The 27,712-nt window shown below is 43.4% G+C and overlaps 1 protein-coding gene across 3 annotated transcripts in view; it reads left to right on the forward strand.

Moving 5' to 3' along the window:
* Positions 1–27,712, forward strand: part of Dennd2c (DENN domain containing 2C) — a 63,959-nt gene that overhangs the window by 24,353 nt on the left and 11,894 nt on the right. For 2 of the 3 annotated variants that reach the window (XM_031375022.1, XM_031375024.1), the window contains exons 2-13: positions 2,555–3,538; positions 4,466–4,596; positions 4,977–5,089; positions 6,098–6,268; positions 9,469–9,565; positions 14,877–14,921; positions 17,531–17,712; positions 20,562–20,671; positions 23,707–23,776; positions 24,838–24,915; positions 26,348–26,488; positions 27,106–27,254. In XM_031375022.1, the coding sequence (XP_031230882.1) occupies positions 2,742–3,538; positions 4,466–4,596; positions 4,977–5,089; positions 6,098–6,268; positions 9,469–9,565; positions 14,877–14,921; positions 17,531–17,712; positions 20,562–20,671; positions 23,707–23,776; positions 24,838–24,915; positions 26,348–26,488; positions 27,106–27,254 (2,084 nt within the window). In that variant the 5' untranslated portion in view covers positions 2,555–2,741. Of the gene's footprint in view, positions 1–288; positions 484–2,554; positions 3,539–4,465; positions 4,597–4,976; positions 5,090–6,097; positions 6,269–9,468; positions 9,566–14,876; positions 14,922–17,530; positions 17,713–20,561; positions 20,672–23,706; positions 23,777–24,837; positions 24,916–26,347; positions 26,489–27,105; positions 27,255–27,712 lie in introns of those variants that run through there. The other variant, XM_031375023.1, reaches the window with a different exon arrangement.

Here is a 27,712-nt window from a genome sequence, read left to right on the forward strand (position 1 = left end):
CCCCCCCCCCCCCCGCCTACCGTCAGTGTGCCTCAGTTGTATTTGGTAGAATTCTACAGATTTAGCCATTTGTTGCCAGTCAGATTTTCAGGTTTTAAGGACTGAAACCTGAAAGTTTAGCTCTGAAAGTTTCTACTTTCTTCTTCCCCTCAGTTTTACTCATGTTAACCAGGGGAAAGGTTAATAACAAGAATGGAAGGGTGAGTTTAGAAGCCTTTCTGAAGCTGGATCCATTTTGTGTACAATGAAGAAAACCCAAGTGTCAAAGACACTCCCAAGTATCAGAAGCAAGAAAAGGGTGTTTGGAGTCCTGACCTACAGGAGCTGAATGCACTGTCATGCACTGTCATGCTTCGGCGTTACTATTTTATCAGGAGCTCCTGCTGGGTGCAGTGGCTTAGGCCTGTATTCAGTGTTCTAGAGGCTGGACGGGGATTGTGACTAGTTTGAGGCCAGTCTGGGCTCCAGAGTGAAATTTGGCAGGTGCGTATGTACACACACACACACACACACACACACACACACACAAACTTCTGTGAGATTTTTGCTATGATTTTTTTCACCACATGAGCTTAATTTATTAATTTTAAAAAAGTTTTTTTTTTTCATTAGACCAGAGTTTTTTTCTGGCAAAGCTAATTTTCCTAAAAACTAGTGAGAATGCTCACAAAGACAAACATCACATGACTTCCTTAATGTGGAAGCTAGAGGGGAAAAGGAGGGCACAAAACTAAAGTCGGGGAGCTGGGGGCGGGGTGCAAGTAAAAAGCATAGAGGGGTGAGTGTGATCAAGTACTTTATAAGCATGTATGAAAATGTCGCAAGGAACTCCATTGTACAATGAACATACAGGAGGAAAAATGAGCTTAAAAACTTGTGGACATGGCGTAAGTGAAAGTCATGGAAATCCTAAAGAGCAGCTTCTCTAGTGAGAATAAATTGTGTGTGTGTGTGTGTGTGTGTGTGTGTGTGAGAGAGAGAGAGAGAGAGAGAGAGAGAGAGAGAGTGTGAGACAGAGAGAAAGTGTGTGTGTGAGAGACAGAGAAAGTGTGTATATGTGTGTGTGAGAGAGAGAGAGAAAGTGTGTGTGTGAGAGACAGAGAGAAAGTGTGTGTACGTTTGTGTGTGTATGAGAGAGAGAGAGAAAGTGTGTGTGTATGTGACAGAGAGAGAGAAAGTGTGTGTATTTGTGTGTGAGAGAAAGTGTGTGTGTGTGAGAGAGACAGAGAGAAAGTGTATGTATGTGTGTGAGAGAGAGAGAGAGAGAAAAAGAGAGAGAATGTGTGAGACAGAAAGTGTGTGTGTGTGCGTGTGAGAGAGAGAAAAAGTGTGTGAGAGAAAGTGTGTATGTGTGAGAGAGACAGAAAGTGTGTGTGTGTGAGAGAGGGGGTGGGGTGGGGGAGAGAGAATTCACGTGCTCCTGTCTGTCTGTCTGTCTGTGTATATACTGGTCCAGTTTTGATCAGCTGTACTGACAGAGCCAGGCTAAGATAGTTTCCTGCTTGTTAATCAGGGTTAGGCAGATGAAGCAGGAGGAAGGATGACCCTGCCTCAGGAAGTTTTGAATGATTGTTATTTATACCCAGTATGTGGTAGAGCGGGAGAGCAGGTTTCTGCTTACTGACAGGAAGAGTTTCAGCCGGCCAGTCTTCACATTTGAGGAAGCGATTTATGGAGCTGACTGATTGAAGCTCTGCGGAAGGAAGGATGAGAAAAGTGACTGCAGATCTGAGTTAAAGGTGGCAGAGATGTGGGAAAACCTAGCCAGGACAGCCTATGCTTTGGACTAAGTCCCTGTAGCAGCTTGTGTGAAAAGCCTGTTTGCTAATAGGTCAGCTGAAATAAATAAGGATATGTGACAGGCTGATGTTACCTAGCAACAGAAGGCAGGAGGTGGGAACTAGCTGCTGATGTGTTTGTGAATTGGTTCCTGTCTAGACTTGTAAATGCACTTTTAATAATGGGGTGCTGTTCTGATTCTGTGTTTGTTTGTTTGTTTGTTTTCAAGACAGGGTCTCACTCTGTAGCTCTGGCTGTCTTGGAACTTACTATGTAGACCAGGCCTTGAACTCACAAAGATGCTCTACTTCTGCTTCTCCCTCCTGAGTGCTAGAATTAAAGATGTGCACCACAATGCCCAGCCTTATGTGTGATCTTTGTAATATTACATTATTTCTTGTTTTATTGGGAAAACGCTTCATAAAGAATAGATTTATGGCCAGGAGGTGTGTGGAGCTCAGTGATAGAGTACTTATCTAGCACATATAAGGCTCTGGGTTTGGTCTCATACCACATACACAACAAAAGAATTGATTCATTACAAAATAGTATATATATTTTGCAGGGTATTAAATATAGCAGAGTATTAAAGCTGACGGCTTGAGAAATAGCACCAGGACTCTTTTCTTAGTAGGCTTGACTTCATGGAGCTGAATTACAGGCACAGTTTTTACAAATGCGATGTAAAATATTTAGTGCTGGGTAGGCAGTGTTCAGTAGAGTTTAAAGTAAGAAATCATAAAACTAAGTTAATAGTCTTGTCTCGTTTTGATAGGATCTTTCATGATACAGTTGCAGCTGTTTCCAACAAAGTTCAGTGATGAAAATTGTTATTTTTAACAAGATACCTCCAAGTTAAACATGAAAGGAAAACACTGGGATCATTTCAGTTCTGGCAAGGTAAAGAATACAGCATTTTCCAGCTAACTTGTCATGGCACCTTTCTAAGAGTGACTCTTGTCATGCACCCTACTGGGAACATGGATGTTGGCTTTACACGGTCTGCTGTTCAGACCTTGTCCAGAAGCCACTGCAAAAACATCAAACAAAAGATTTCCCAGTGGGAAGGAAGAGCTAACGGTGTAACCAAGACAGCTAAGTTTCACCCAAAGGACTTTGGAGTGAGGTATATTAACTGCCACCAAGAGAGTCCCCCTCATAAGCGTCCCGCTGGTGAAGAAAGGAATGGGGGTTTACCCAGAAACACGGATGCCAAAAGCCACGATCAAAGTGAGGATGAAAGCGAGAGCCGAGAGTGTAAAGGCTTCCACCCCTCGGAAGCTGAACTGGACTCCAGCCGGGTATGTGCTCGGGTCAAGCAAATTGAAAGCTGCCAAGCTGATGCTGTGGATCCAAAGGCTTCGTTACCTCCAGGAAACTTCTATACCTCACAGATATTGTGGAAAAGCATAGAAGGGATTCCCCCAGGTAAAGTCTTAAATGTGGCCTTAGCACCTTGTGACTCTACAGACAAAGAACCAGATTTCAGTGTTCTGGATAGTTCTTACGGAATAACCAAGAGCTTGGAAAATATTTATTGTGAACCTGAGGGGCAGGAATGTAGCCCCTCTATAAATCCTTTGCCCAAACCACGCAGGACATTCAGGTATTTATCTGAATCTGATGGCATGCCATATAAAGAAAGGAACTATGGCCAAAAGTACTGTGAAAGTATTTCCTGTGCGGACTCTTCTTTGGCCTCTTCTCAGGATCCTGAACCAAAGAAATACGGCGGGAAGATCAGAAGGAGGTCCAAAAGGTATGTGTTCATCCTACAGGTTTCTAGTGCAGGGGTCATTGAGTTGCTTTGCCCTTCAGCCCAAGTTTCCTTTCCCACCTAGTAATACAAGCTTCATTTGGGCATAGAGATGTTGATAGCATAGAATCAAAGAAGGAGGAGAAAGCAGAAGTGTAGAAGTATAGATAATACATTTGTGACTTCTACCACCTAAGAGCACCGGAAGACTTTCCAAGTGGCATCTTCGAGAACCTGTAAGGTTGGGTAGGATGGTGCATATCTGAATTCCCAATACCAGGAAGGCTGAGGCAGGAGGATCAACACACTTTTGAGGCTGGTCTGAGCTACATAGTGACTGAGAGTCAGCTTGGGCTACATAGCAAGACATTGTCTTATCCCCCTGGCCCAACCACCGAAAGAGCTTTCTGTTAAGCAGGTCTGTTCTTTGACTTCATTTAGGACATGCTGGCCTGAGCCTCACTTTTAATTAGGGAGTAATGAATGGGCCTGGAGAGACGGCTAACCAGACAAGAGCACTGGATGCTCTTCAGAAGGCCCAGGTTTGATTACCAGCAGCCACAAGGCAGGTCACAACCATCTGTAACTCCACTTCCAGAGGCTCCAACACCCTCTTTTGGTATCTGTGGGCACCAGGCACATGGGAATGCATGTAGGCAGAACACATACATATAAAATAAAAACAGTATTTTTTTTTTGAGACAAGGTTTCTCTGTGTAGCTTTGGCTGTCCTGGAACTTGGTCTGTAGACCTGGCTGGCCCCAAACTCACAGAGATCCACCTGCCTCTGCCTCCTTAGTGGGATTAAAGGTGTGTACCACCACCAGCCATCTTTGTAATTTTACGTACAAATTTTTTCAATTTCTGTCTTATCATTTAGAGATCAAAGTTTTTGAAGGTGTAACTTTAAAATATATCTTCTTTCTTAAGGAAATCCTTTGAATTTGAAGATATTCAGCACTTTCGGAACTCACGGAAGATTCATGAAGAACTTGGAAGAAATGCTGGTTCAGCACTTTATTACACACAGTCTGAGGATAATATCTATGAGGATATTATATGTAGGTATTCATGCTTTGAAGTTAAATTTAATGCATGTCTGCTGGTGTTCATTGTACAGAGACCTTTTACAATCAAACAAATCTTGTTTTAACTTTGTTTTTCTAATATGGAAACACTTGGCATATACATTTTCTCATCATTAATGAGTTTTGCAACTGGTATTATGGATGACTCAGTTGAAAAAGAAATGTTTGCAGTGTAGTGTTTTGAAAGTTCTTTAGCTTGGATGAACAATGGAGTGATGTATCAATTTAAAATGCCATTGGTCTTACAGCTTTACATCCCCATAACAATGTAGAAGATCATTTCTTTCTTTAGCGACAGTCATAGCTCCCACTTAATTATGTTCCTATACTCAGTGTTTCTATGATTTTTAAAGATCCAGCCAAGGAAAATCCCTATGAAGATATCCCAGTGCAGTCATTCCCCGTTTGGAGATCCCCGTCTGCATGGAGGCTGCCACCTGCTAAGAGCGCCTTCCGAACACCCAAGGTATAAGCCGAGGCTTCACCGGAGAGCACACAGACTCTTCCGTGTGGTCATATGAAAAGTTACAGTGGTGTAGCTGGGGCCTGAACTAAGAGGCACTCCGGGTAGGTTTTATTGTCAGTGGGAGTGTCTTCTTTAAAGATGGTATACTGGTTTCTTTTTAAAAATACCTTTGCTTTGCTATTGGTATTTAAAAACAACTTAATATGAGTAAGATTAGGTCAGAGGTCCTTAAACTTTTCTATTTGCAACCCCTTTTCACTCATTGGGGGGAAAATTGAGTCAGATAAGCACTGCCAAAACCACCCCAGACTCTTCATGGCCTGGATTTAAATTAATTTTGTTTGTTCAGAAACCTTTTACTGTTAATGATTTTTTTCTTTTCTTTTCTTTTCTTTTCTTTTAAGATTTATTTATTTATTTATTGTGTATGAGTACACTGTAACTGTCTTCAGACACCAGAAGTGGGCATTAGATCATACTGTAGATGGCTGTGAGCTACCATGTGGTTGCTGTGAATTGAACTCAGGACCTTTAGAAGAGCAATCGGTGCTCTTAACCACTGAGCCATCTCTCCAGCCCCTGATTTTTTTTTTTTTTAATGGCTTCCCCGTTCAGTCACACTATTGTCACAACCCAAGGCCTAAGTAACCGTGTGCTTCAGACAGGCCAGGCACTTTCGAGTCCTCTGTAGTTCCCAGTGCTCTCTGTGAAGCCCCTGTCAGCCTGGGCCTCAGTTACTCACCCACTCCCTGAAACCCAGACCCATAGCTGAAGGTGGCTGAGATGGTGAGCTGTTATCCCTTGAGAATTTGATCATGGCACAGGGTAGAATTTTGGATTAGAAAACAAAGAAATTACATTACTAGGATGAGAAGGAATTGTAGAATCTCCATTTGGGATGAGTTTAAAGGAAAGATAAGCATTTATTTTCCAGGGGAGCTTTGACTTTGTTTGGCAACATAGGCATTACCTAGAGATCTTATTTGACCAGTGTGTCTCCTGCTTTAGCTTCCTCCCAAGCCCCAGTTTCTTCAACGGAAAACTATGGAGCTGAAGAACTCTCAAGCATATTTGCGATCAAAGCTCACAAAGGATACCACTCTGCCTGTCACCTTAACGGAATGGAAGCTGTTCCGAGCTGGAGAAGTGGCTAACAGGAAAAAGAGGAATCTCCCACGGGTAAGGAGTCCAGCATACTAGCCTTCAGATTTTGCCCTAGCATTTTAATAATGTGGAATGAATAAACATTAGGATGAACTGAATAATAAGTTAGAACTTACCTGTTGGAATCAGACTTGGGAAGGCCTCTGTTGTCTTGGCTGTGGTTGGAAATCAGCTGCCTTTCTCAAGTAAACTCCAGACTCTCAAATACAGGAGAGTCTGTTTATGCCAATTCATTTATGTACCAGAGCAAGTGCAGCCTTGTGCCAGGGTTTACAGGTTTTCAGTAATGATGAAATCCATGCCTTTTATTAGGACTAAAATGTCTACTCAGAGGTGGAAAAAAGGAAACCAGGCTGTTACTTGATACTAGAGACTGTCAAAAACTAGATGAAGTAAAAGACCTTGCCCTCAAGGGAGGGGAAAGGGAGTTAAGTTCCACCCACCCCCACCCCACCACCATCTTGACTGGAACTGTTACTAAGCAGAATACCTTTTTAATGAGATTACTTGTAGCCATGTCTTCTTTTAGGACAGACTTTTATGAGGTTACATGAAGATATTTTCAGGATTGGCACACTAGAATAGCAGATATATATCTATAGATATAGATATAGATAATGAAATCGGATGATTGAGGTGTTTTCCCTTCCATAAGCCAGGAGAATTAGGTCATATATTCATTCAGCACACACATTTTGTACCTGACTCTAACATAAACAAAAGTCGAGCCTGTTTCTTGGGTTAGTGACTATGTACAGATTGGTTCCTTGGTAAATCTGGTGTTTCATAGTTAATTTAATCCTTCTGGTCTGTTTTCTGCTCTTGCTCTTGGGCAGGCATCCTGCAGGAGCTTTCTCCTCAGGAAGGTAAGTCTGGCACCCACTGAGGCCTCCATGTGACTCCGGCGGATCATGTGTTCATAAAACAAGGATGCAGACTCTTAAGGGATTCTGCTTAAGATTTCTGACCTTGAAATGGCATTAGCAACTGTTTCAGAGGATTGTGGGCGAAGGGTTAAAGGAGACAGAAGAGAGTCAGGCTGTGGCTCGGTGTAATAGCTGTTGTCCCACTTGCCTGAGGCCCTGGGCTTAGTCCTCTTTATCACAAAGGGACAGGCTAGAGAGGCTGAGGAGTCTCTGGGTGCTGCCAGTGCTTCTGGTGGGTGCTGTTTTATGCATGGCTGAGTCTGATACCAGACGCTTTCCAATAGCAGGTGACAGGGTCACTCTTTCCACTCTTCCTTTTCTTTAAAAAAAAAGAAAGAAAGAGAAAGAGAGAGAGAAAGAGAGAGGGGAAGAAAGATGAAAGAAAAAGAATGAGATAGGTCTCATGTATCACAGGTTGGTCTCCAAGTCACTTTGAAGATGAGGGTTGTGGTTGTTGTTGTTATTGTTATTGTTGTTCATTTGAAACAGAGCTTCTCTGTGTAGCTCTGGCTATCCTAAAACTTGTTCTGTAGACCAGGCTGGTTTCAAACTCACAGAGATCCACCTCCTCTGCCTCCTGAGTGCTAGGACTAAAGGCATGCACAACCATGCCCTGCTAAAGCTGGATGTCCACCACCGCATACAATATGTACATTTAAAGATGACGAAGACAAAATCTTACAAAAATGTTTTACATTCTTTTAGGATGTCCCATATGCAATACAAATTTTGGTGTTTTGAGCATCTTTGGTAATATTCCATAAGAAAAGCAGTTTTTTCATTTATGTCCTCTCTGACCGCCCCAGCCGCTCCTGGCAGGGAAGTTGCTTTCAGATCTCGTCCATATGCCTGGTCCCCACCCTTCCTTCCTTTCCCTGCTCTGGAAGCCTGTTTGCAGTTGCTCGTGGCTTCCCTGATGCTGTAGTGTTTGTGGCTGTCGTAAAGCAGCTGCTTTCTGTTATGTCTTAGAGCATTCTGCAGTGCTTGCTGCGGCTGCCCAGTAAGCATAGGCTCCTACTCCTGGTTCATAGCTGGGATTTTAGGTTGCGATATGCTCTGATATTCCCAGAACAGTAGTTTCCTTCAAAATACGTGGGTGTTTTCTGCACCTAAAACTTGTTTGCTCCCAAAAGTTTTCTCTGTAGTCTATAGAAGCACCTTTCTGTTTTGGATTCTCCTGCTTGCTTTTTTGTAAAAGCAACAGTGAGGAACACTGGCATTTTTTTCCTCGAATGGCAGCTACAGAAATCCTGTAAGAGAACAAACTCATCCACAGATGTGGTGAAGGTCTACACATGCTCCTCCATGCTTTTATTATAGTGGACTGGCTTGTCTGCTGGATCGATAGAGACTTGGACAAAGAACAGTTACGCTCTCCTCAACAGTCCGTAACTCATCCTGCAGCAGGCCTAACAGTTCCCCGGCAGTGTGTTCCCTCAAGATGAGTACTTAAGCTGAGAACCTGAAGGAAAAAGAAAAGGAGGCACAGAGATTCCTCAGCCCTGGGTTTAAATGTCTGCTGTTGTCACGGCTCTGCTCCCTTTTCTATTTCTCCTCAGTCTGTATCTCTGTGTGTCTGACTGTCTCTTTTATACACACATACCTTTTCCCCAGCATTAGGAAAGAATTCTGAGTATCGCTTACTAAATAGAAACAGCAATGGAACAATACTTTGAAAATAAATGATCTGGTGGCAGTTGCTTGAGGCGCAGATCAATGAGTGGAGCGGGCGGAGACATAGTTTTGTGTGGAGTAATCTGAATCTCCCATTTTTATGACAGCTCTAAAATTAGTTGCAGCGTTTATACCCCCGCTGGCAGAGTGCGCCCCTTTTAACAGAAGCTCCATGAGCGAGATTATCTCCTCTTGGGAGAAACTCCTGAGAGCAGAAATAACCAAGCCCCACCCTGCAGTGGGTGACTGTTCCCTTCCTGTTCTCAGCAAGTGAAAACTTGAGCAGTCTTAATCACAGGAGAGTGCAGTAGCCGCATTCCCTGCATGTCGTGGCATGGTGTGACACACAATCTCTCCCTAAGAAGCTGCATTGGGTTCATCTGGAAGGGTGGGGTCCTTTGCACTTTTTTTCCTGGGTTGTAGACATTGGTATGAGAACACGCATTATCTAATACCATTTTAATCCAAAATTGAAAAATGTGAAGGTTTTTATTACTCAGTGGCTCTTTCCTCTAAAGGAGAATTTAATATGTTAATGCCAGTCCTGCAGATGCCACAATGCCTTGGTGGTGGCGGCTTTGACTTGTAATTTTCTTCCCTTTTTTTTTTTAACAGCTTGTTTTGAAAATAAATGATACATTTGAATCTAAGAGAGGGAAGAAGAGGGTAAAGTTACAGCCTTACACTGGAAAAGAAGCCCCCTCCTCAAAAGGTAAGAATGGAGCCAGGCGGTGGTGGCGCCTTTAATCCTAGGACTTGGGAGGCAGAGGTAGGCAGATTTCTGAGTTCGAGGACAGCCAGGGCTACACAGAGAAACCCTGTCTCGAAAAAAAAAAAAAAAAAAAAAACCAGAACAAAACAAAAAGGTAAGAATGGTCCGTGCTCTTCAGTTTGTAGCTGTCCGTGTAAGCGTTAGCCTCCTAATGCAGAGACCAGCATATACGCAGGAACAATTAGGGATGGGGAGATTTGTTTAGGCTCATGGTTTCAGGGGACTCTGTCAGTCATTTCCACTCATGGTGGCGGGAGCATATACAGACTAGGAAACAGAGCAGGGAGGAAGCCAGGGCTGGGGTTATAGCCTGCGTCTGTCAGTTAGGCCCTCCTCCTAAAGTTCCAAAGCTCTCCAGAACATTGCCAGCAGCTGCAGAACAAGCATTCAAAGCATGAGCCTCTGGGGACATTTTGGATTCAAACCATAACAACATACAAAGGGAGCATTGTTACATAACTTAGCCTTTGGTTAGACAGAGTTCTAGTTGGCCCAGCACTCACCCTGTATCCCAGGCTGGCTAGGAGCTTGTGCTGAGCCTTCTGCGTGAGGCTTCCAGCTTAGGGGATTCCGGACAGCAGCCATCACACTCAAACCAAGTGCTTCAAAGGGCCATTTTCAATTCCTTCTTATTTAATTCAAAGTAAAAACATTATGTGAATAAATAAATAAAACAACTATAAGCGATGAGACTACATTCCTTAGAGTAATTATTTTGTCATTCCACTTTGATCTCGTTTGTTCCTTTCTTGAGATAGGATTGTGATCTGTAGTCCAGGCTGGCCAGGAGCTTGGAGTCCTTCTGCCTCAGGGCTGCAGGCACTGGTACAGATGTGCCAGCATGGTCAGCAGACATGCAGTACCCAATTTGTTCTACGTCTCTGAAGTTCAGTAGTTTAGCATGCAGATGGCTAGAAAAAAATAGAAAAATACTATAACTTAGTTCTGAATCATTCAGTATTCCCAACAAATTATATGTATTTTCATAAAAAAACTCACATAAGAAAGGTTGGGGGTGGTAGTGCACATTTGTAATCCTGCTGCTCGGAGGGTGAGGGAGGAAGACTGGCAGTCTAGGCCAGCCCAGGCTCTCTAGGAAGTGTGGTTTCTCACAAACCCCTCTGAGGGCTGCCCCTGCCTGCCTCCCTGTGGCCTGGGATTCGGACCCAGCACTGCCACAATGGAGCAGCCTCATGTGCTCTCAGCTTGCTTGTCTAACAGAAATGTGTAGATCTTAGTAATTCAGTTTTTGCTTATACAGTTCCTAAGTGAGAAGGCCCTGTCAGAGGACAGACACTGTTTCTTGTTGTCACAGATTTACAGAGAAATGCCCTATATTCACTTACAATCCACTCTACATCGAAACAACTCGATTGTGTAAACACAAAACCATCTGGGTTCCAGAGACTATTCTTACCGTGTAAGACTGGCTGTGACACAGAACAGCACAGTGAATTGCTTACCATGTTTAATGTGTTTTCCCAGTGTCTTTTTTTTTCATGTGTCGGTATGTGTGCTGTACATGTGTGTATGTGTGTTCTCGTGTGTGGGTGCACGTGTGTACATTAGGGTGAAGGCCTGAGATTGATGACTTTCCTCAATCATTCTTCTACGTTACTCCTTTGAGGCAGGGGGCTCTTAATCAAGGCCGGGTCTCTGATGCAGAGGGGACTTATAGGGGTTTGGTCTCTGTCTCCACCCTCTGAGGCTGTTGCAGGTGCTCTGTCTCCACCACCTGGCATGTACAGGGCTTCTGGGATCCAAATGCCAGGCCATTCACTTGCAACTCCCCAACCCGTGTTTTCCTATTTCATAGGGAAATATTTAGACACGAAATACCTTTGGCTATTATCAATAACAGCTAATATTGATCTAATAAAATAATTGTTTAATAAAAAGGTTTTACCTCATCTGTGCCATCTGTAGTGGCACATTAGGAGATAGATATCTGATACAGATATAGATATAGATATAGATATCAGAGGCTAGATATCTGCCTGTGTCACAGATAGAGACGCCAAGCCAGAAGAGGAGGTGTGGATTTAAGTCAAGAGTCATGACTGCACATCTTATTCTCCTCTATGGCAGTCTCTCCAGTGTCCCCATTAACACTGAATTTCAGACAGCTGTCCCAGGCAAAGGCATCACCAAAGGGTTTCTCATTAGAATGGTTCAGAGCTAGACACAGAAAATGGAAACTGAGACAAGATACTGTGTTAGATTCTTTCTAGTGCATCACTGTTAATTTTCTAAATTTTGTGTGACAGATAGTATTGATTTATAGATAAAGGAAGTAAAATTTAAGTTGCAAGTTATATAATATTCAAAGACACTGGGGCCAGAATGAGTGCTTGCAAAACACCCCCATTGTCCCTGGCCAGGGAGATAGATGCCTTAGTGTAAGGCAAAGGTGCTAGCCAGACAGGCCTGATGGCCTGCATGTGACTCCTGGAACCCCATAAGGAGAAAGCTGGGTGCTATAAGTCAGTCTTATGGATATTAAATATAGGGTCTCTACATAGCCTCGGCTGTCCTGGAGTCAATCTGTAGACCAGGCTGGCCTCGAACTTACAGAGAACCACTTGGTCTCCCTCCCAAGAGCTGTGATTAAAGGTGTGTTCCAGTATGCCCTACTGAAGCTGGTTGTAGTGGTGCATGTCTGCAATCCCAGCATTCTGACAGTGAGATAGGAGGTGGGGAGACAGGACAATTGGTCAGAGCTAGCCTGGAGTATACAGTACAATGACAGGCAGCCTGAGAGATCCTGTCCCCAAAGAACAAAACGAAAAGGTAGAAAGAGAGAAATAGTTCACAAAACCCTATTGTTGACTCCTACCTGAGTGCTGCAACATACAAACTCACACACACAAAATGATTTAATTTAATTAAAAATTGAGCTGGGCGGTGGTGGCGCACGCCTTTAATCTCAGCGCTTGGGAGGCAGAGGCAGGTGGATCTCTGAGTTCAAGGCCAGCCTGGTCTACAGAGTGAGTTCCACGACAGCCAGGGCTACACAGAGAAACCCTGTCTCGAAAAAAACAAAAACAAACAAACAAACAAACAAAAAACCTTATTTTAACTTAAAAATAAAAATGATTTGACTGGAGAGATAGCTCAGCAGTTGAGAGCACTGACTGTTCTTCGAGAGGTTCTAAGTTCAGTTCCCAGCAACCACATGGTGGCTGACAACAATCTGTAGTGGGATTTGATGTCCTCTTCTGGAATATCTGAAGACAGCTATAGTGTACTCATATACATAAAATAAATAAATCTTTTAAAAAATAATAAAATAAAAATAAAAATGATTGCCGTTCAATTGAATAACAGTCTAAAATTGGTAACTGCTTTCAGTATACAGCATTCTGAGTAGATTATCTTTTTATGCTTACAGAATTTTAGTAAAATTTGACTTTCCAGATAAATTTCACTGTTGAGATGTATCCCTCTGTGTTGACTATGCGGCCCTTAAACTCTGAGGCTCGAACAACACATCTTGTGTGTGGCCTCTAGAATTTCATTTCCCAATTTATTTTTCAGTTTTTGACTTACTACTAAGCTTTCTTGTTTTTTATTAGATAATTTCATTTTTTTTCTTGTTTTTGAAACAGGTCAGGTAGCGCAGGTTGTCTTAGAATGCACTCTGTATAGCTGAAGCTGGCATTAAACCCCTGATCCTCTGTGTGAGCCTCTCATGTACTAGGTTACACGTGTGGCCACCAGGCCTGAGTGAATTTCAAAATGTTATATAATCAAATTTATACGTTTTAAATTTACGAATGTTAGGCTCTGATTTTCTTGATACATTTAAAGATTTTTCTTTTCAGCCAGGTGGTGGTTGCACACGCCTTTAATCCCAGCACTTGGGAGGCAGAGGCAGGCGGATTTCTGAGTTCGAGGCCAGCCTGGTCTACAGAGTGGACAGCCAGGGCTATACAGAGAAACCCTGTCTCGAAAAAACAAAAACAAAAAAAAAAAGGTTTTTCTTTTCTTTTGCAGTTTCTAGTCTGATTTAATTTTTTTAGACTTAATCTAGAATTTTCTAAAAAGACTGTATTCCATATTACTTTTTCATTGCATTGTGGGTGGGTAGAGTGTTGATGCTGTGGTGTGGATTTGGAGGGCAGAGGACAATTGAGAGCAAACAGTGATCCATATGCTCCTGGGATTTAGGTCACCAGCCTTTTTCTTTTTTTGAGAAAAAGCCTCACTATACATAATGCAGAGTTCATTGCCTGGCCTGGAACTCTATGTTGACCAGGTTGGCCTGGAATTCACAGAGATTTACCTGTCTGTCTCCCAAGTGCTGGGATCAAGGGCATGAACCTTCATACCCAGCGAAATGTTTTGATTTACTTAAAATCCCTTTTGAGGATCTATCTACACACTCTACATAAGGGCAGTGCTCTTCCTGAGTCCCTTGCCATTTTTAAAAGTATTTTTTTCATTTCTTATCTTTTGGAAAATTATATTCTTAGAATTATGGTATAGAATACTTCATTGGTAGCCAGGGTGCAAAGCCCCTACATTCAATTGTTTGTACACACACACACACACACACACACACACACGCACACACACACACACACACCAACACTCCCTTGTGAAAAGAGTGTAGCTCTGTCCTCAGACGTTGACAAGCTTTAGGTTAAGCACTGTTGTAAGTAGCATGGTGGAGTTGCCGTCTGCCCTGCTCCTTGCTCAGGACGTGAATCAGGCCTTTGTGTAGCTCTCTCCTGTGTGCTGCCCACCTGTCCGTAGCCACGCAGGCAGCTTCCCTGAGTTCAAGCCTTCCTTTGGTCTCAGCCTACTACTGCATCATACAGAGCCTTCTCTGTTCCCTCACTTCATGTCAGGACCTACCCGTCAGTCCCAAATCACCCCAGTATACTGTTAAAGCATTGGAAGGGGGAGACATGTTCACACAACTCTTATTTGTGTTGTATCATTACTGCTGTATTTTGACATGTTACTAACTTCTTACTGTGTTTAATTTATAAATGATCTCACACACTCACACTTAGAGCAAAAAAAAAAAAAAAAAAACCGGAAACCTTATCATGTATGTAGGATTCTGTACTGTGTTTCATATCCCATGTTCTCTTTCAATAGCTCGGCTAATTTGACCTTTGCTAACTAGGCCCTCATGCCTCATTCCAGGCCCCAGACTGTGGCAGTTTCCCTTTGTCCTCATCCTCCTGCTTCCCACTAGGAGACAATACAAACAGAAGTTCTCCTCTCTTTCCTTTTCCAGGTGAAACCAGTGGGAACGAGAGTGATGCTGAGTACCTGCCAAAGAGTGAGTGAGTCAGCCTGCTGCTCCCTCCTGTGATCCTGGCTGCGGGTGGAGCAGCACCTGCCTTTGTGATTAAAAGTGTTTTTCCCCATGGGAAGTTCACGTTGTAGGCCATTGCTTCATTCTCAGACCCTGTTGAGATTTGCGGAGCTAAACAGTACATTCAGCTGTTTGACAACATGACAAATCTCCCCTAGTGAAGTGAGGTAAACCAGGATGGTTCTGAGGATGATGAGTTCTGGAGGGAGCAGGCCTGCACCACATGCCCAGGCATGTGCACATGCCAGAAGAGTGTGTGAATGACCCTCATCGGCAAGCACTTAGCCTGACATGGCTGATTTCTCTCTAGTAACTCAAGTGCAATCATTAAGTGCATTTTCCATCTGCCATTAAGAAAGAAGGTAGATATTTACATATCGCTACTTCTGCTCCAGGTTATTCAGCTCCTATTAGGTACAGAATCCTTGCCTTCCTGGCTTTTGCTTGTACAAGCACTTAATGTGCTCTGTATCTTCAGGAGATGAATTGTCATAGCAGGTTTCGTTTCGTTTCTTGTTTAACTGGCTGACACACAGCACCACAAAGAGCAGAGTCACGAGGTCTCAAAGCCGAGCCAGTTCTGACACCCTGATCTCATGAGTAACAGCCTTGTGCTCCCCACTGGCCTAAGCTGCTCCAGGTTTTAGATTTTGTAGCCTGACTAAACACGAAACTAGGAGCATCATGGGGTTCATCATTGATGTGGAAGGATGACGAGTTTATTGCAGTTGCTAATGAGAAGCAGGAACAAATGTGTCTTGACTTGAACTCAGCCCTTTGGAGGGTCAGCACACTTTTTCCTAGAACATCCAGTAATCCAGCAGGGAACCATTCCTTGTTGTATGTTTAAAGAGTTCGTAATATTTGATCCACAGTGTAACATATTTAGTGACAAAGCTGTAGTACCTGGCGGAGGGGATAACAGTGCAGCGTGGTTGTGATCTATATTCTTCTGATATTAAACACTCTTTCGTATACTTTGGCCACACATATTTCTTGGCTTGAAAAGTGTCTATTGCCTACTTACTGGTTGAGCTGTTGTCTGTTCTGTTCTCCTGTGTTCTAGGTATCACTCTTCTGTCAGATGGGCTGTGGCAGAGGTTCTCTCCTGTTCCTGCCTCTCTCTCCACTTTTCCATTTGCTGCTCTGAAGCTCTCTAATGTCTCTCAGTCCCTTTATCCATTCTCGCTCTTACTTTTGAGCTATCCAATGTTCTATTCAAAAGTCATTGTCTGTGTCATGGGGTGTTTTCCCCACGTCTTTGTCTAGCAGGCTCAGACTTTGTTTTTGTTTCTCTTTTTCTCAAACAGGCTTTCTCTGTGTAGTCCAGGCTGTCCTTTGGTTTTGGTTTTGCTTTGTAGACCAGGCTAGCCTCAAACTCAGAGTCTGCCTGCCTCTCCTCCCAAGTGCTGGGATTAAGTGCATGCACCACCACTCCCTGGGGAAGACTTTGTTTTACATTACAGTCTTTGATCTATTTGAATTGGTTTTTATGGAGTGGTAGAGTCTAGTTTTAGACTCTCTTATGGGATAGATATCCCACAGGTTTTCCCAGCATCCCTTGTGAAAGAGGCTTCTCCTTTCCCTGACACATGTTTAGTTCCTTTGTCAAGAATCGGGAAGTTGCAGCTTCTGGCTTTATTGCTGTTCCAGAGGTCTGTATGTTTAGTTTTTAAAAATTATTTTAGATTTGTTTTCTATCAATGTGGGCATAAGTGTATGTGAGTACGGGTGCCTGCAGAGGCCAGAGGTGACAGGTCCCCTTGGAGCACCTGACATGGGGCTGGGAACCAAACTCAGGTCCTCTGGAAGAACGGTATATGCTCTTAACCACTGAGTCATCTCTCCAGCTGTCATGTGTCTTTCTTGTAGAACTGTCATTGATAAAAGATAAAAGCCACACCTCTTCTTAGTAATTTGTGCCAAGGAAGAAAGGGGAAGGTTCTTTATTGAAAGGTTACTTTGGTTTTGATTTGCCCTACCTGTACTTAGTCTCTGTGTAGGACCCTGGTTTTTTTTTGTTTTTTGTTTTTTGTTTTTTAAGATTTATTTATTTATTAAAAGTACACTGTAGCTGTTTTCAGAAGGGGGTATCTGATCTCATTACAAGTGGTTGTGAGCCACCATATGGTTGCTGGGATTTGAACTCAGGACCTCTGGAAGAGCAGTCAGTGCTCTTAACCACTGAGCCATCTCTCCAGCCTGACCTGTTCTTCTATTGAATCCTTCCTTCTTTCATGCTTTCACAACATTACCAGAAAGGTCATCTATGACCTTTTATTTTTTCCTAGACATTTTGCGCGTATCCTAGTGCTCTGCCCTGAGGGATATATATAATATATACATAGAGCGTGCTCTTCAGATGTACAGCACAATTGGGACATGGATGTGAGTCCCAGTGCTTGTTGGAGATGGAATAGGGCCACTGAGCGTGTATTCTCCCATGTCATAGCCCGAACAGCAATGTTTGTAGAGAAGGCCTGCTCATCCGATAAACCTGTGAGGGCCATGACTTGTGGGGCTAGAGATAGGGAAAGGGCACAAGGGAACCTGACACTGTAACCTCCTTACAGATCGCCACAAGCGCTCTGCACAGCTGCAGCAGTCCTCCAAGAGGAACCCCCACTACCAGACCTTGGAGCGGGATCTTATTGAGCTGCAGGAACAGCAGCTTTTTGAACTCTTCGTGGTGGTTTCTCTGCAGAAGAAGCCATCAGGGTATACTCCTCAGATCATACAGCAGTTCCCTAGCAAGGTAGGTGCAAGGTGGCCAAGAGGCCTCCAAAGGCTCCTGTACACTCCTTGTTCATTCCCTCTTATTTACTGTTGTCCCTGCCAGCTTTTACCAACATTGAGACAGGGTTTTACCCAGGTTCTCCTTGATGGGCGATCCTCCTGCTTCAGCATCCCAAGTGCTGGGAGCCACCAAGCCAGCCTGGCTGTTGTTAACACTCTTTTTGGGTCTGCTCTGCCTGTCTCACAAAGGCATTTGTCCAGTTAGTCAGTTATTACAGCACTGGCTGTCTGTGGGTCTATGCTTAACCCCTGCCCTGGGCTCTGGGAACTGTGACCCTAAATAGCAAGTAAACCTTATAACAGTTCCCAGACCACACATAAAAGGAAAAGGGGTTTTGTTTTAATCTTTTATTTTTGGTATTCTTTTTTAGCCTGTTGTTGGTTTGCTTTGGGGGTACTTTTATTCTTCACATGTTTTTGAGATGAGAGTTAGTCCTCTTTTTCTGTCATAAGGTTTCTAGGGATCAGCCTTGGCTCACCAGGCTTGACAGTAAACACCCTCACCTGCTGAGCCATCTCACTGGCCCCTAAAGCTATGTTTTATTTTATATTTAATGTTTGTCACTCATTGCACAGAGAACCTTCTCCTGTGAATTGCGCATTCAGCGGAGGGATCCTTAGGAGCCCTCACTCACCTGCTCCACTCTCTATTTGTTACTTGCACCACAGCACTTCTTAGGGTTATTTGTTTGTTTGTTTGTTTGTTTTGAGACAAAGTTCCCTTGAGTAGCCCAGTCTGTCCTGGAACTTACTATGTAGCTTAGGCTGACCTTGTGCCTCCACTCCCCACATACTGGGATTTTTAGACATGAGCCTCAATGGCCCTATGATACCTCTTACTTGGATGACTCCTTGGTCACTGTAGGGCTGGGCTCTACAGTGTTTCACCAGAGCCAGGGAAACACAACTGTACTGGGATCTAAGAGACATTTCCGGCAAATGGCCTCAACCCAGCCAGGTGACACACCTGTAACCCTGGCGCTTAGGAGGCAAAGGCAGGATCATCAAAAGTTTAAGACCAGCCTGGGCTACATGGAAAGACTGTGTTTCTAAGAAGAACCAGTTGGAGAGAAGGGGATCTTAGCAACATCCCCATAGTGAATAACTGTACAAGTCAAATTTCTCATAAAGTTCTTCAGTGTTCATAGGAGTCCCATGTCTCAGCAATTCACAGTCAAATATTGCTATTGTAATCTAAATAAATATTCTTTGAGTAATCACATTTCCTGCCTGGAGGAGCCTTTTTTTCCTTTTAAACATTTTACACTGTAATCTAGGTTAGACTTCAGCTCCCTGTGTAACTCAGGTTGACCCTGACCTCATGACCTCAGCCTCCCAAGAATTAGGATTACAGGCATGTGCCATCATGTCTAGCTTAGGCAGACCTTCACATTCCCCCTCCCAAGTTTTAATTTTATAGCAAAGCTGAGCCTGAATTAATAGGTGTTGTACCAGAGAAGGGCATATTTACATGGGCAGATGCATCAAGAATGCCTTCAGTGGGGCTGGAAATGTGGCACAATGGTTAAAAGCAACTGCTGCGTTTGCAGAGGACCAGGGTTCAGTTCCCAGCACCCAGGTCAGGTGACTCACAACCACTGGTCACTCCACTACTCAAGAATCCAATGCCCTTTCCTGGCCTTCACAGGCAACTGCACTCATATGCACATATCCATTCGGGGATACAGAGGCGTACATGGAATTAAAAATAAAAACAAATGCCTCCAGGTAAATTGATTGCTGTTTTTGTGCCTCGGGTGCTGTCAGTTGGAGGGGTGGAGAGAGCCCTGTGGAGCCCCGTCTGGCTGAAGATGACTGAACACACCCTGTTACAACTAACAAAGTGTGTTAGGTGCTTTTTTCACATGTGCATGTGGGGCAGGTGCTCTGGAGGCTAAGCTCCCAGGCCTGATGCTGTCCTGCTGCTTTCAGAACTCTAGGACAGAGAATACATGCATAGTTTTTTTTTTTTTTTTTTTTTAAAGAATTTGACATAGAACTTTGATTTATTCTCTTAAAAGCTGTATCCCAATGAGACTTCTGTGCTGTTTTTTTATATATATATAGTTCTACTCATTACTTTTCATGCCCTTTCATTTAACTAAATTTAGACTGCCTTTTGAAGTACAATATCACTTTTTTGTTGTTTTGAAACAGGGTCTTATGTATCCCAGGCTGATGTTGAGCTCTCTCTGTAGCCAAGGTTAGCCTTGAAATCCTAATTCTTTTGCTTCCACCTCCCAAAAGCTGGGGTTATAGGTGGACAGCACATGTCAGACTCATGCCACGCTTTTGTAAGAGTCTTCTGTGCTAAAAACTTACCGGGCGTTACAGACCTATAACTAGGTAGCAAAGCTAAGGGAATGACTATATACAGGGTAACATTTAAAAGTAGTATCTCTCAGTAACATTTATCTGCCTTTTCTAAACTTCTTTGATTATTAATCAGATAATGATTTCAGCTGGCTAGATTTTTGCTGTATAATAGAAGGGATTTTTATTTATTTTAAATTCCATGATTCATAAAATACTGGCTTCCCACCAGTTTGAGAACTGAGTGTAGATCCTCCTCTGGATGAGAAACTTCAGCACTGTCTCCCTTCCTGTAGGTTGTGGAGTCTTCACTGGCTCAGCCTGCCAGATGGGATTCTTTATTCTTAGATCGTCGGTTTTCTGTATTGTAAAGCAATACAAACGTCACTGAGAGAAACCTCTCATGGCACATCAGGCTTCCCCAAAACCAGGCTGAGGCTTGTTAACTTCTGTTCTCTGTTTTCATAGTTGATGTTCTATACTGTTGTCTTTCAGGGTGACCACGGCTACAAGCAGTCCAAAGACACTGAAGAGAGGCTCAAAGTCATCCCCAGATTTTGTTTTCCTGATTCAGAGGACTGTGCACCAACCTTAGAACTCAAGAGGTAAATCAGCTCCTTCTGATTTCAGTTTGCGGGAACTGTGTATAGAATCGGCCTCTGACAGATGGATAGAGTCAGGAGCAGGGAACCACATGAGTGAACACGAGCAGGTCAAGCTGTAGTGGGCTGGGGAAGAATTAGAACATTTCTTGTGAGATCTCAGGAAAGAAAAGCATTAATTTCAGTGTTAAGAAGATGCAAATTGTGAATATCTTTAGCTTACCAGTCCTTCAAAATGGGTCTACATCACCTAAAGTTAGATAATGGCCCAAAATAACCGGGTTAAACCTAGAAACAGTGAAGCAAAACAATTGTAGTTGGCTTATTTCTCCTTTAAGTTGTCAGAAAAAGCCACAGCCCAGATTCTGTGTTCCTGTGTAGGAGTTCCTTTGTGGGTCTTGTACAAAAGGAGACCCCAACCTGATAGATGTAGGTAACTGAAGCATTAAAGAATTGTGTGGGACAGGGGGGAATGGCTCAGTGGTTAAGAACAAGTACTATTGCAGAGGACCTGCGTTTGGGTCCCAGGAGGATTCTACGCCTCTACTCTCCAAGGGTATCTGCACTCACATGTTCCCCCCCACCACCACACAGAAAATCTTTAAAAGGTATTTATTTAAGATGTATAGAGGAAATTACCAATTTTAACTTCTAAAACTATTATCACTTCCAAATCAACCTTGTTTTCTTTTGTTTTTGAGACTGAAAAAAAAATGTCCTGCTGCTTGGCCTGGAACCTGATATGTAGACCAGGGTGGCTTCAAATTCTCATAGCTCCATTGCCCTACATCAGTAGGCCGAATGCTGGGATTAAAGGCATGTACCACCAGATCTGGCTCAAATCCTGCTTTTATAAGTAGGCATCTTTATTCAAACTGTAATCTGGGCATATTCATTAAAACAAGTCTGTACTGTGTACTGTCAGCTATCCCTGGGTCCTAAGACAAGAGGATCACTTAAGTTCAAGAGTTGAAGGCCAGGCTGGGAAACATAGTGAGACTTTGTGTACAAAACAAACAAGCAAAAGGCAGGAGAGGTAGCTCAGTGGTTAAGAACACTGACTCCTTTTCCAGAGGACACAGGTTGGATTCTCAGCACCCACATTGCAGTTCACAACTGACTATACCTCTGATCCCAGAGGATCTGAAGCACATCTCTGGTCTCCACAGGCACTGCCTGAATGTGGTGCATTCATCTATATGCATAGAAAAAAATCTTAAAACAATAAATAAGCAATGAGAACTAAATTGTAACTATTAATTATGCCATGTAGGTGAAAAAGTGGATATAAACGAACCATTCCTGCACTGATAACCTCCTAGCTGATAGTCTCAGTGACTGCCTCAGGAGCACTGCTTCACATCTAGACTTAACTGCAGCCTACCAGAACCAGCTGAGCCTGATCACAGCTCTCCATCTTTTTTGTTTGTTTGTTTGTTTTGTTTTTGTTTTTGTTTTTCGAGACAGAGTTTCTCTGTGTAGCCCTAGCTGTCTTGGAACTCACTCTGTAGACCAGGCTGGCCTCGAACTCAGAAGTCCGCCTGTCTCTGCCTCCCAAGTGCTGGGATTAACGGCGTGCACCAAGCTCTCCATCTCTTAGCTGTCAACGTTGATGCTCCATTTTGTCATCTGCTGTCTCTGGTTGCCCTGGCTGCTCCATAGTTGGCTTATTCCCCCTGCTTTATGTGTTTTCTAGAATATTTAGGAAATGCAAAAGAGGATATAAAAAGCAAAGGCAGTCTGTTGCTCAGAAATCACCACTGTAAATACTCCTTTGCAATAATTTTTGACCATGTTTGAATATAGATTCATCAGTGCTGGATAGATGGCTCAGAGGCTAAAGAGCACTCGCTGCTCTTGCAGGGAACATAGGTTTGACTCCAGCACCAACATAGGAACTCACAACCATCCAGTTTCAGTAGATCTAAAGCCCCTTTCTGGTCTCAGTGGGCACTGTACATAGTGGTACACGACAAATATGCAGGCAAAACACTTACACTTATACACAAAAAAATAAAAATAAATTTAAATATCAATTCATTATTTAAAGCTGAGGTTCTTTGGTTATTAATCAAATTTTGTGGGGGGCATCTTGGGTGTTTTATAAGTGATGCTCATTTTTGGCCCATATTTATAATGAGGAGTTAATATTTTTCTATGATTTATATATATTAAGAATATGAGCCGAGTGGTGGTAGCACATGCCTTTAATCCCAGCACTTGGGAGGCAGAGGCAGGTGAATTTCTGAGTTCGAGGCCAGCCTGGTCTACAGAGTGAGTTCCACGACAGCCAGGGCTACACAGAGAAACCCTGTCTCAAAAAAACCAAAAAGAAAAAAAAAAAGAATATGATCTTTTTCTTATCTCTGTGTGTATGAGAAGGAAGAGGATTGTCATGCGTGTTCCTGTGTGGAGGACAAAGGACAACATTGTCAGTTCTTGCCTCTGTTTTGTTTGAGACAGTTTCTTATTCTCCACTGTTTATGTCAAGCTAGCGGCCCTTAACCCGCTTCTGGGGATTCTCCTGTCTCTGCCTCCCATCTCACTGTAGGGAGCTAAGATTACAGATGCTATTGCATCCAGCTTGGTATAGACTTGCAGGCCTGTATCCAGGTCTTACTAGTGTGACAAGCACTTTATCCAGTGAGCCATCTTCCCAACCCAGGATGTAATCTTTTCTGTCACTGTTCCATATAGCCTCTCAGAACCAAACCGAAGAATTTGCAAGGGAGAAAATGACGTTATCAAGACAGGCCCTTTATAGCTTGCTTACCTGTATGCTTGGCTAAATTTACATGTTCAACAAAAGGGAAACAGGATTGATTAATAGCTAGCAAGTGTAAATAAAGAAAGGGGAAAAGCAATACCAACAGCTTGTCTCTTACCCGCTCACTTACAAGGACTAGGCCTGGGCCCTCTGCAGGGGAATGTGACTGGAAATAAATGGATATTTCTGTTTCCTCCTAGATCACAAATGACTCCTTTTACTTGTTCAGTGAATGAATGCCTTAAGCAGCTGTGTTTCATTTTGTTTTCAGTGAAACATTCTCCTTCGTGCTGACTGGAGAAGATGGAAGTCGGTGGTTTGGCTACTGTAAGAAGCTTTTGGTGAGTTCCAGATTGGTGCCACAGAGTTGGTTAAGGAACAAGAAAGGCTAACTAGCAACTTGAGAAGTACTGTCTCTACATGACTTTAAGGGTTCCTTAATTATCTGCACAACCAAGAAGCTGCATTTGGGCTAGACATGACTCAGTGATTTAAAATCCTGGTTGGTCTTCCAGAGGGCCCAGGTTCTACTCCCAGCACCCATGCGGAATGGTGGCTCAGTTAACTATGTATAACTCCAGTCCCAGGGGATCTGGTGCCCTCTTCTGGGACTTCACAGGCACTACACACACGGGTACATATACATGCAGGCAAAATACCTGTACACCAAACAAAAGTAAAGGTTTTAAAAAGGAAGTTATGCTAGCTTTACACAGCAAGAGCAAGGTGAAGGTCAGCCATAGAATGATCCAGAATAGAAAGGCTCAGGGTTTCACTGACTTGTTTCTTTGCAGTAGGGAAAGTAACATAGAGATTGAATGTCAGTACAGCACATTTGAAGAATACTGTCCAGAGAGGTGGCGGAAGAAGCCAAGTTCCTCATCACCTATCTTAGGTCTCACTTTCTGCTTAGGCACTAAGCCTGGGTAAATCACACTTTCCTCCTGAGTACTTCCCCAGCCTTTGAGCTCACTCAGGACGAAAGGTTCAGCTCCTGCTCTGACTGGACAATAGAGCGAGCGAGAAGCCTGTGCACACTCCCTAGTCCATCGTCTATGGTGTCTGAAGGAAGAGCATTGCTTGAGTTCTGAAGTTTGGGGCAAGTGTCAGCTACCAGAGGAGGGGCCTATTAAATAAATATTTATAAGCCGGGTGATGGTGGTGCACGCCTTTAATCCTAGCACTTGGGAGGCAGAGGCAGGTGGATTTCTGAGTTCGAGGCCAGCCTGGTCTACAGAGTGAGTTCCAGGACAGCCAGGGCTACTCAGGGAAACCCTGTCTCGAAAAACCCAAAAATAATAAATAAATAAATAAATAAATAAATAAATAAATAAATAAATATTTATAGTTAAAATTAGTAAACCCTTGCTCTGCTTGTTTTTTTGTGTGTGTGTGTTTGCAGCCAGAAGGCAAAGGAAAGCGGCTCCCTGAGGTGTACTGCATGGTTAGTCGCTTGGGCTGCTTCAATCTTTTCTCAAAGGTGAGTGAAGCGAGGCTCTGTGGGAGAGCGATGATCCTCTTGGTCTGAGATGCTTTTATTGCTGGCAGCTTCACTGGAGACTGCTGAGTGGTGCAGACATTAATGTACTACTGGAGAAAGCTCTGCTCTGATAGGTTAAAAACCCAGGCTCAGACTCTCACGATGGCTCAGCAGGAAAAGGGACTTTCCATTGAGGCTGGTGGCCTGACTTAGGCTCCTGGAACCCACATGCTGGAAGGAAAGAAACAACTTGTCCTCTCCCTACATATGTGTGCAGTGACATGTGTGTCCCTCCCCTAACACATTTAACAATGAAAACAAAAATAACCCATAGGCTTGAAGGCTTAGGCTTAGACCCCTGGTCAGCTTCCTTCATTATGGCTTTAGTTTGCAAAAACTCCCAGGTCTTGTTTTTTTTTTTTTTTTCCAAGACAGGGTTTCACTGTGTAACAGCCCAGCTATCCTGGAACTTGCTTTATAGGCCAGGTTAGCTTCAAACTCACAGAGACCCATCTGCTTCTGTGAGCGCTGGGATTGAAGGTGTGCCCTCGGACACTGGCTTGGGCTTTTTCTTCTAAAGATTATTTATGTTTATTTTGTATACATGGTGTTTTGACTGCACACGTCTGTGTACAACAGTATGTGTGGTCCAGAAGTGTCAGATTTCCTGACAGTGGAGTTATAGCTGCTTGTGAGCTGCCATGTAAGTGCTGGGAATTGAACCCAGGTTTACAAGGGTAACAAGTACTCTTAACTACTAAGCCAACTCTCCAGCACCCCAAACTCACAGTTCTAAAAGAACATATCTTGAAGTATGTCCTGCTTTTCTCTAGACACAGCTCCCAGGATATCATTGTCACTGTTACTCTTTGCCAGTTAGTGAAATGAAAATGGTCTCCAGAGGCTGCTGAGGTAGACTTTACGTGGTAAAGGCACCTGCTACCAAGCCTAAAAACCCGAGTTCAATCCCCAGGACCCTCACAGTGCAAAGAGAACAGCTAACTCCTACAAGCTGTCTTCTGACTTCCACACTGAAGCCATGGCATGCCACACTTACACTCACATACGCGCACGCACACACACACTCTCATACTCACTAAAAGTAATAAAATTATTTTTAAAAAAAGGAGAAAAATAGCTCTCTCTCTCCTCTCTCTCTCTCTGCTACTGCCCCCTCTTTCCCTCCCAATTAAACCTCTTACATGTGTGGGAAAAAAGGAGAAAAATGGTTTCTAAATAAGTTGACTTATAGTTTAGAGGTGTAAAGATACCCTCAAGATGTAGTACCTTGAGCTTTCACAAGTTGCAGAGCTTGTCTGTCTTGAATCTAATGCTATCGTTTATTTATAGTAGGATTTCTTTATGTTTCTGGTCTGAAGCCTTAATAGACTGTGGGGTGTGTTTGTCTGTCTGTGTGTGTGCCCACATGCAGATTCTGGATGAAGTAGAGAAGAGGAGAGAGATGTCTCCAGCCCTTGTCTACCCATTCATGCGAAGTGTCATGGAAGCCCCTTTCCCAGCTCCTGGCCGCACCATCACGGTTAAGAGCTACCTCCCTGGGGCTGGAGATGAGGTAAGTTAATTCATCTCCTGAGGTTCAGTAGCCACTTCAAAGCCAGCCTTGCTACTGTAGGCATGGTTGACAGAAGCTTGTTCATGGGGAGGAATCGTTCTTACCTTTCAAGGGAATGTGTGTTATTTCCTAGAAACACGAATGAATATGTGATCCTGGCCCCAGATTTCCTACCTGACATAGATTGGGTCCCTCTATAGTGCTAGTCTCAGCCCAGCTGATAAGTGACAGATACATACACACACACACACACACACACACACACACACACACACACACACACGTATGTATATATGTATTTATCAAATGAAATGATTTTACCAGAAGTTAACAGCAGCTTCATAAACTCTTTGTGCCATACCTCTCTCCCAAACCACCACATGGTATCACTTGTTCCCCTAGCTGTCCTAGAACTCTAGTCTATGCTGTCCTAGAACTCATAGAGATCCACCTGCCTTTGCCTCTTGAGTGCTAGGATTTAATGAATTAGAAGTGTGCCACCGTACCTGGCCCAAATAACAGACATTTTCAGACTAGAGAAAGAGCAAGATGTTCAGTTAATGCTGCCATTGCGTGTAAGGCCCAGCATCAGCTCTTGGATTTCCCTTGCCTTTCAGTCAATTGAACTCTGCCGACCCCTCGATTCACGACTAGAACATGTGGATTTTGAATGTCTTTTCAAATGCTTGAGTGTGCGCCATCTCATCCGGGTCTGCGCCTCTCTCCTTTTAGAGCGGAGGGTAATCTTTGTTGCCAACAGCCTAAGGTAAGAACTAAGTGGACGATGTTGCTTCATGCTGGTGTTTGGCTTGCTTTTATTTTTTTACAATAGAAATATATTTAAAATATCTAGAACCCAGGTCTGTTTCTAAGACCCAACAGGAGAAGAACGAAACTGAACAGATTTGTGTACAAACTCACAAAGTGCTGGATGTACTGGTGCATACCTTTAATCTGAACACTTAGGCAGCAGAAGGAGGCCTGCTGAGATTAAGGCCTCATATGGCTACATAGTGAAGCTCTGTCTCAAAACAAACAATAAGACAGACAACAAAACAGAAAAACAAAGGTATTTCTAGCTTTTGGTTCACTCTTGTGGTCTCATCTACCCAAGAAGCCTGAGGCAGAAAAGCCCAGCTGAGCCCAGGAGTTCAAGGACAGCCTGGGGTTGTCCTTTTAAAAATACCAGTATTGAACGGGCAGTGGTGGCACACGCCTTTAATC

Source organism: Mastomys coucha, unplaced genomic scaffold, assembly GCF_008632895.1.
Source record: "Mastomys coucha isolate ucsf_1 unplaced genomic scaffold, UCSF_Mcou_1 pScaffold16, whole genome shotgun sequence".
Lineage (NCBI taxonomy): Eukaryota > Metazoa > Chordata > Mammalia > Rodentia > Muridae > Mastomys > Mastomys coucha.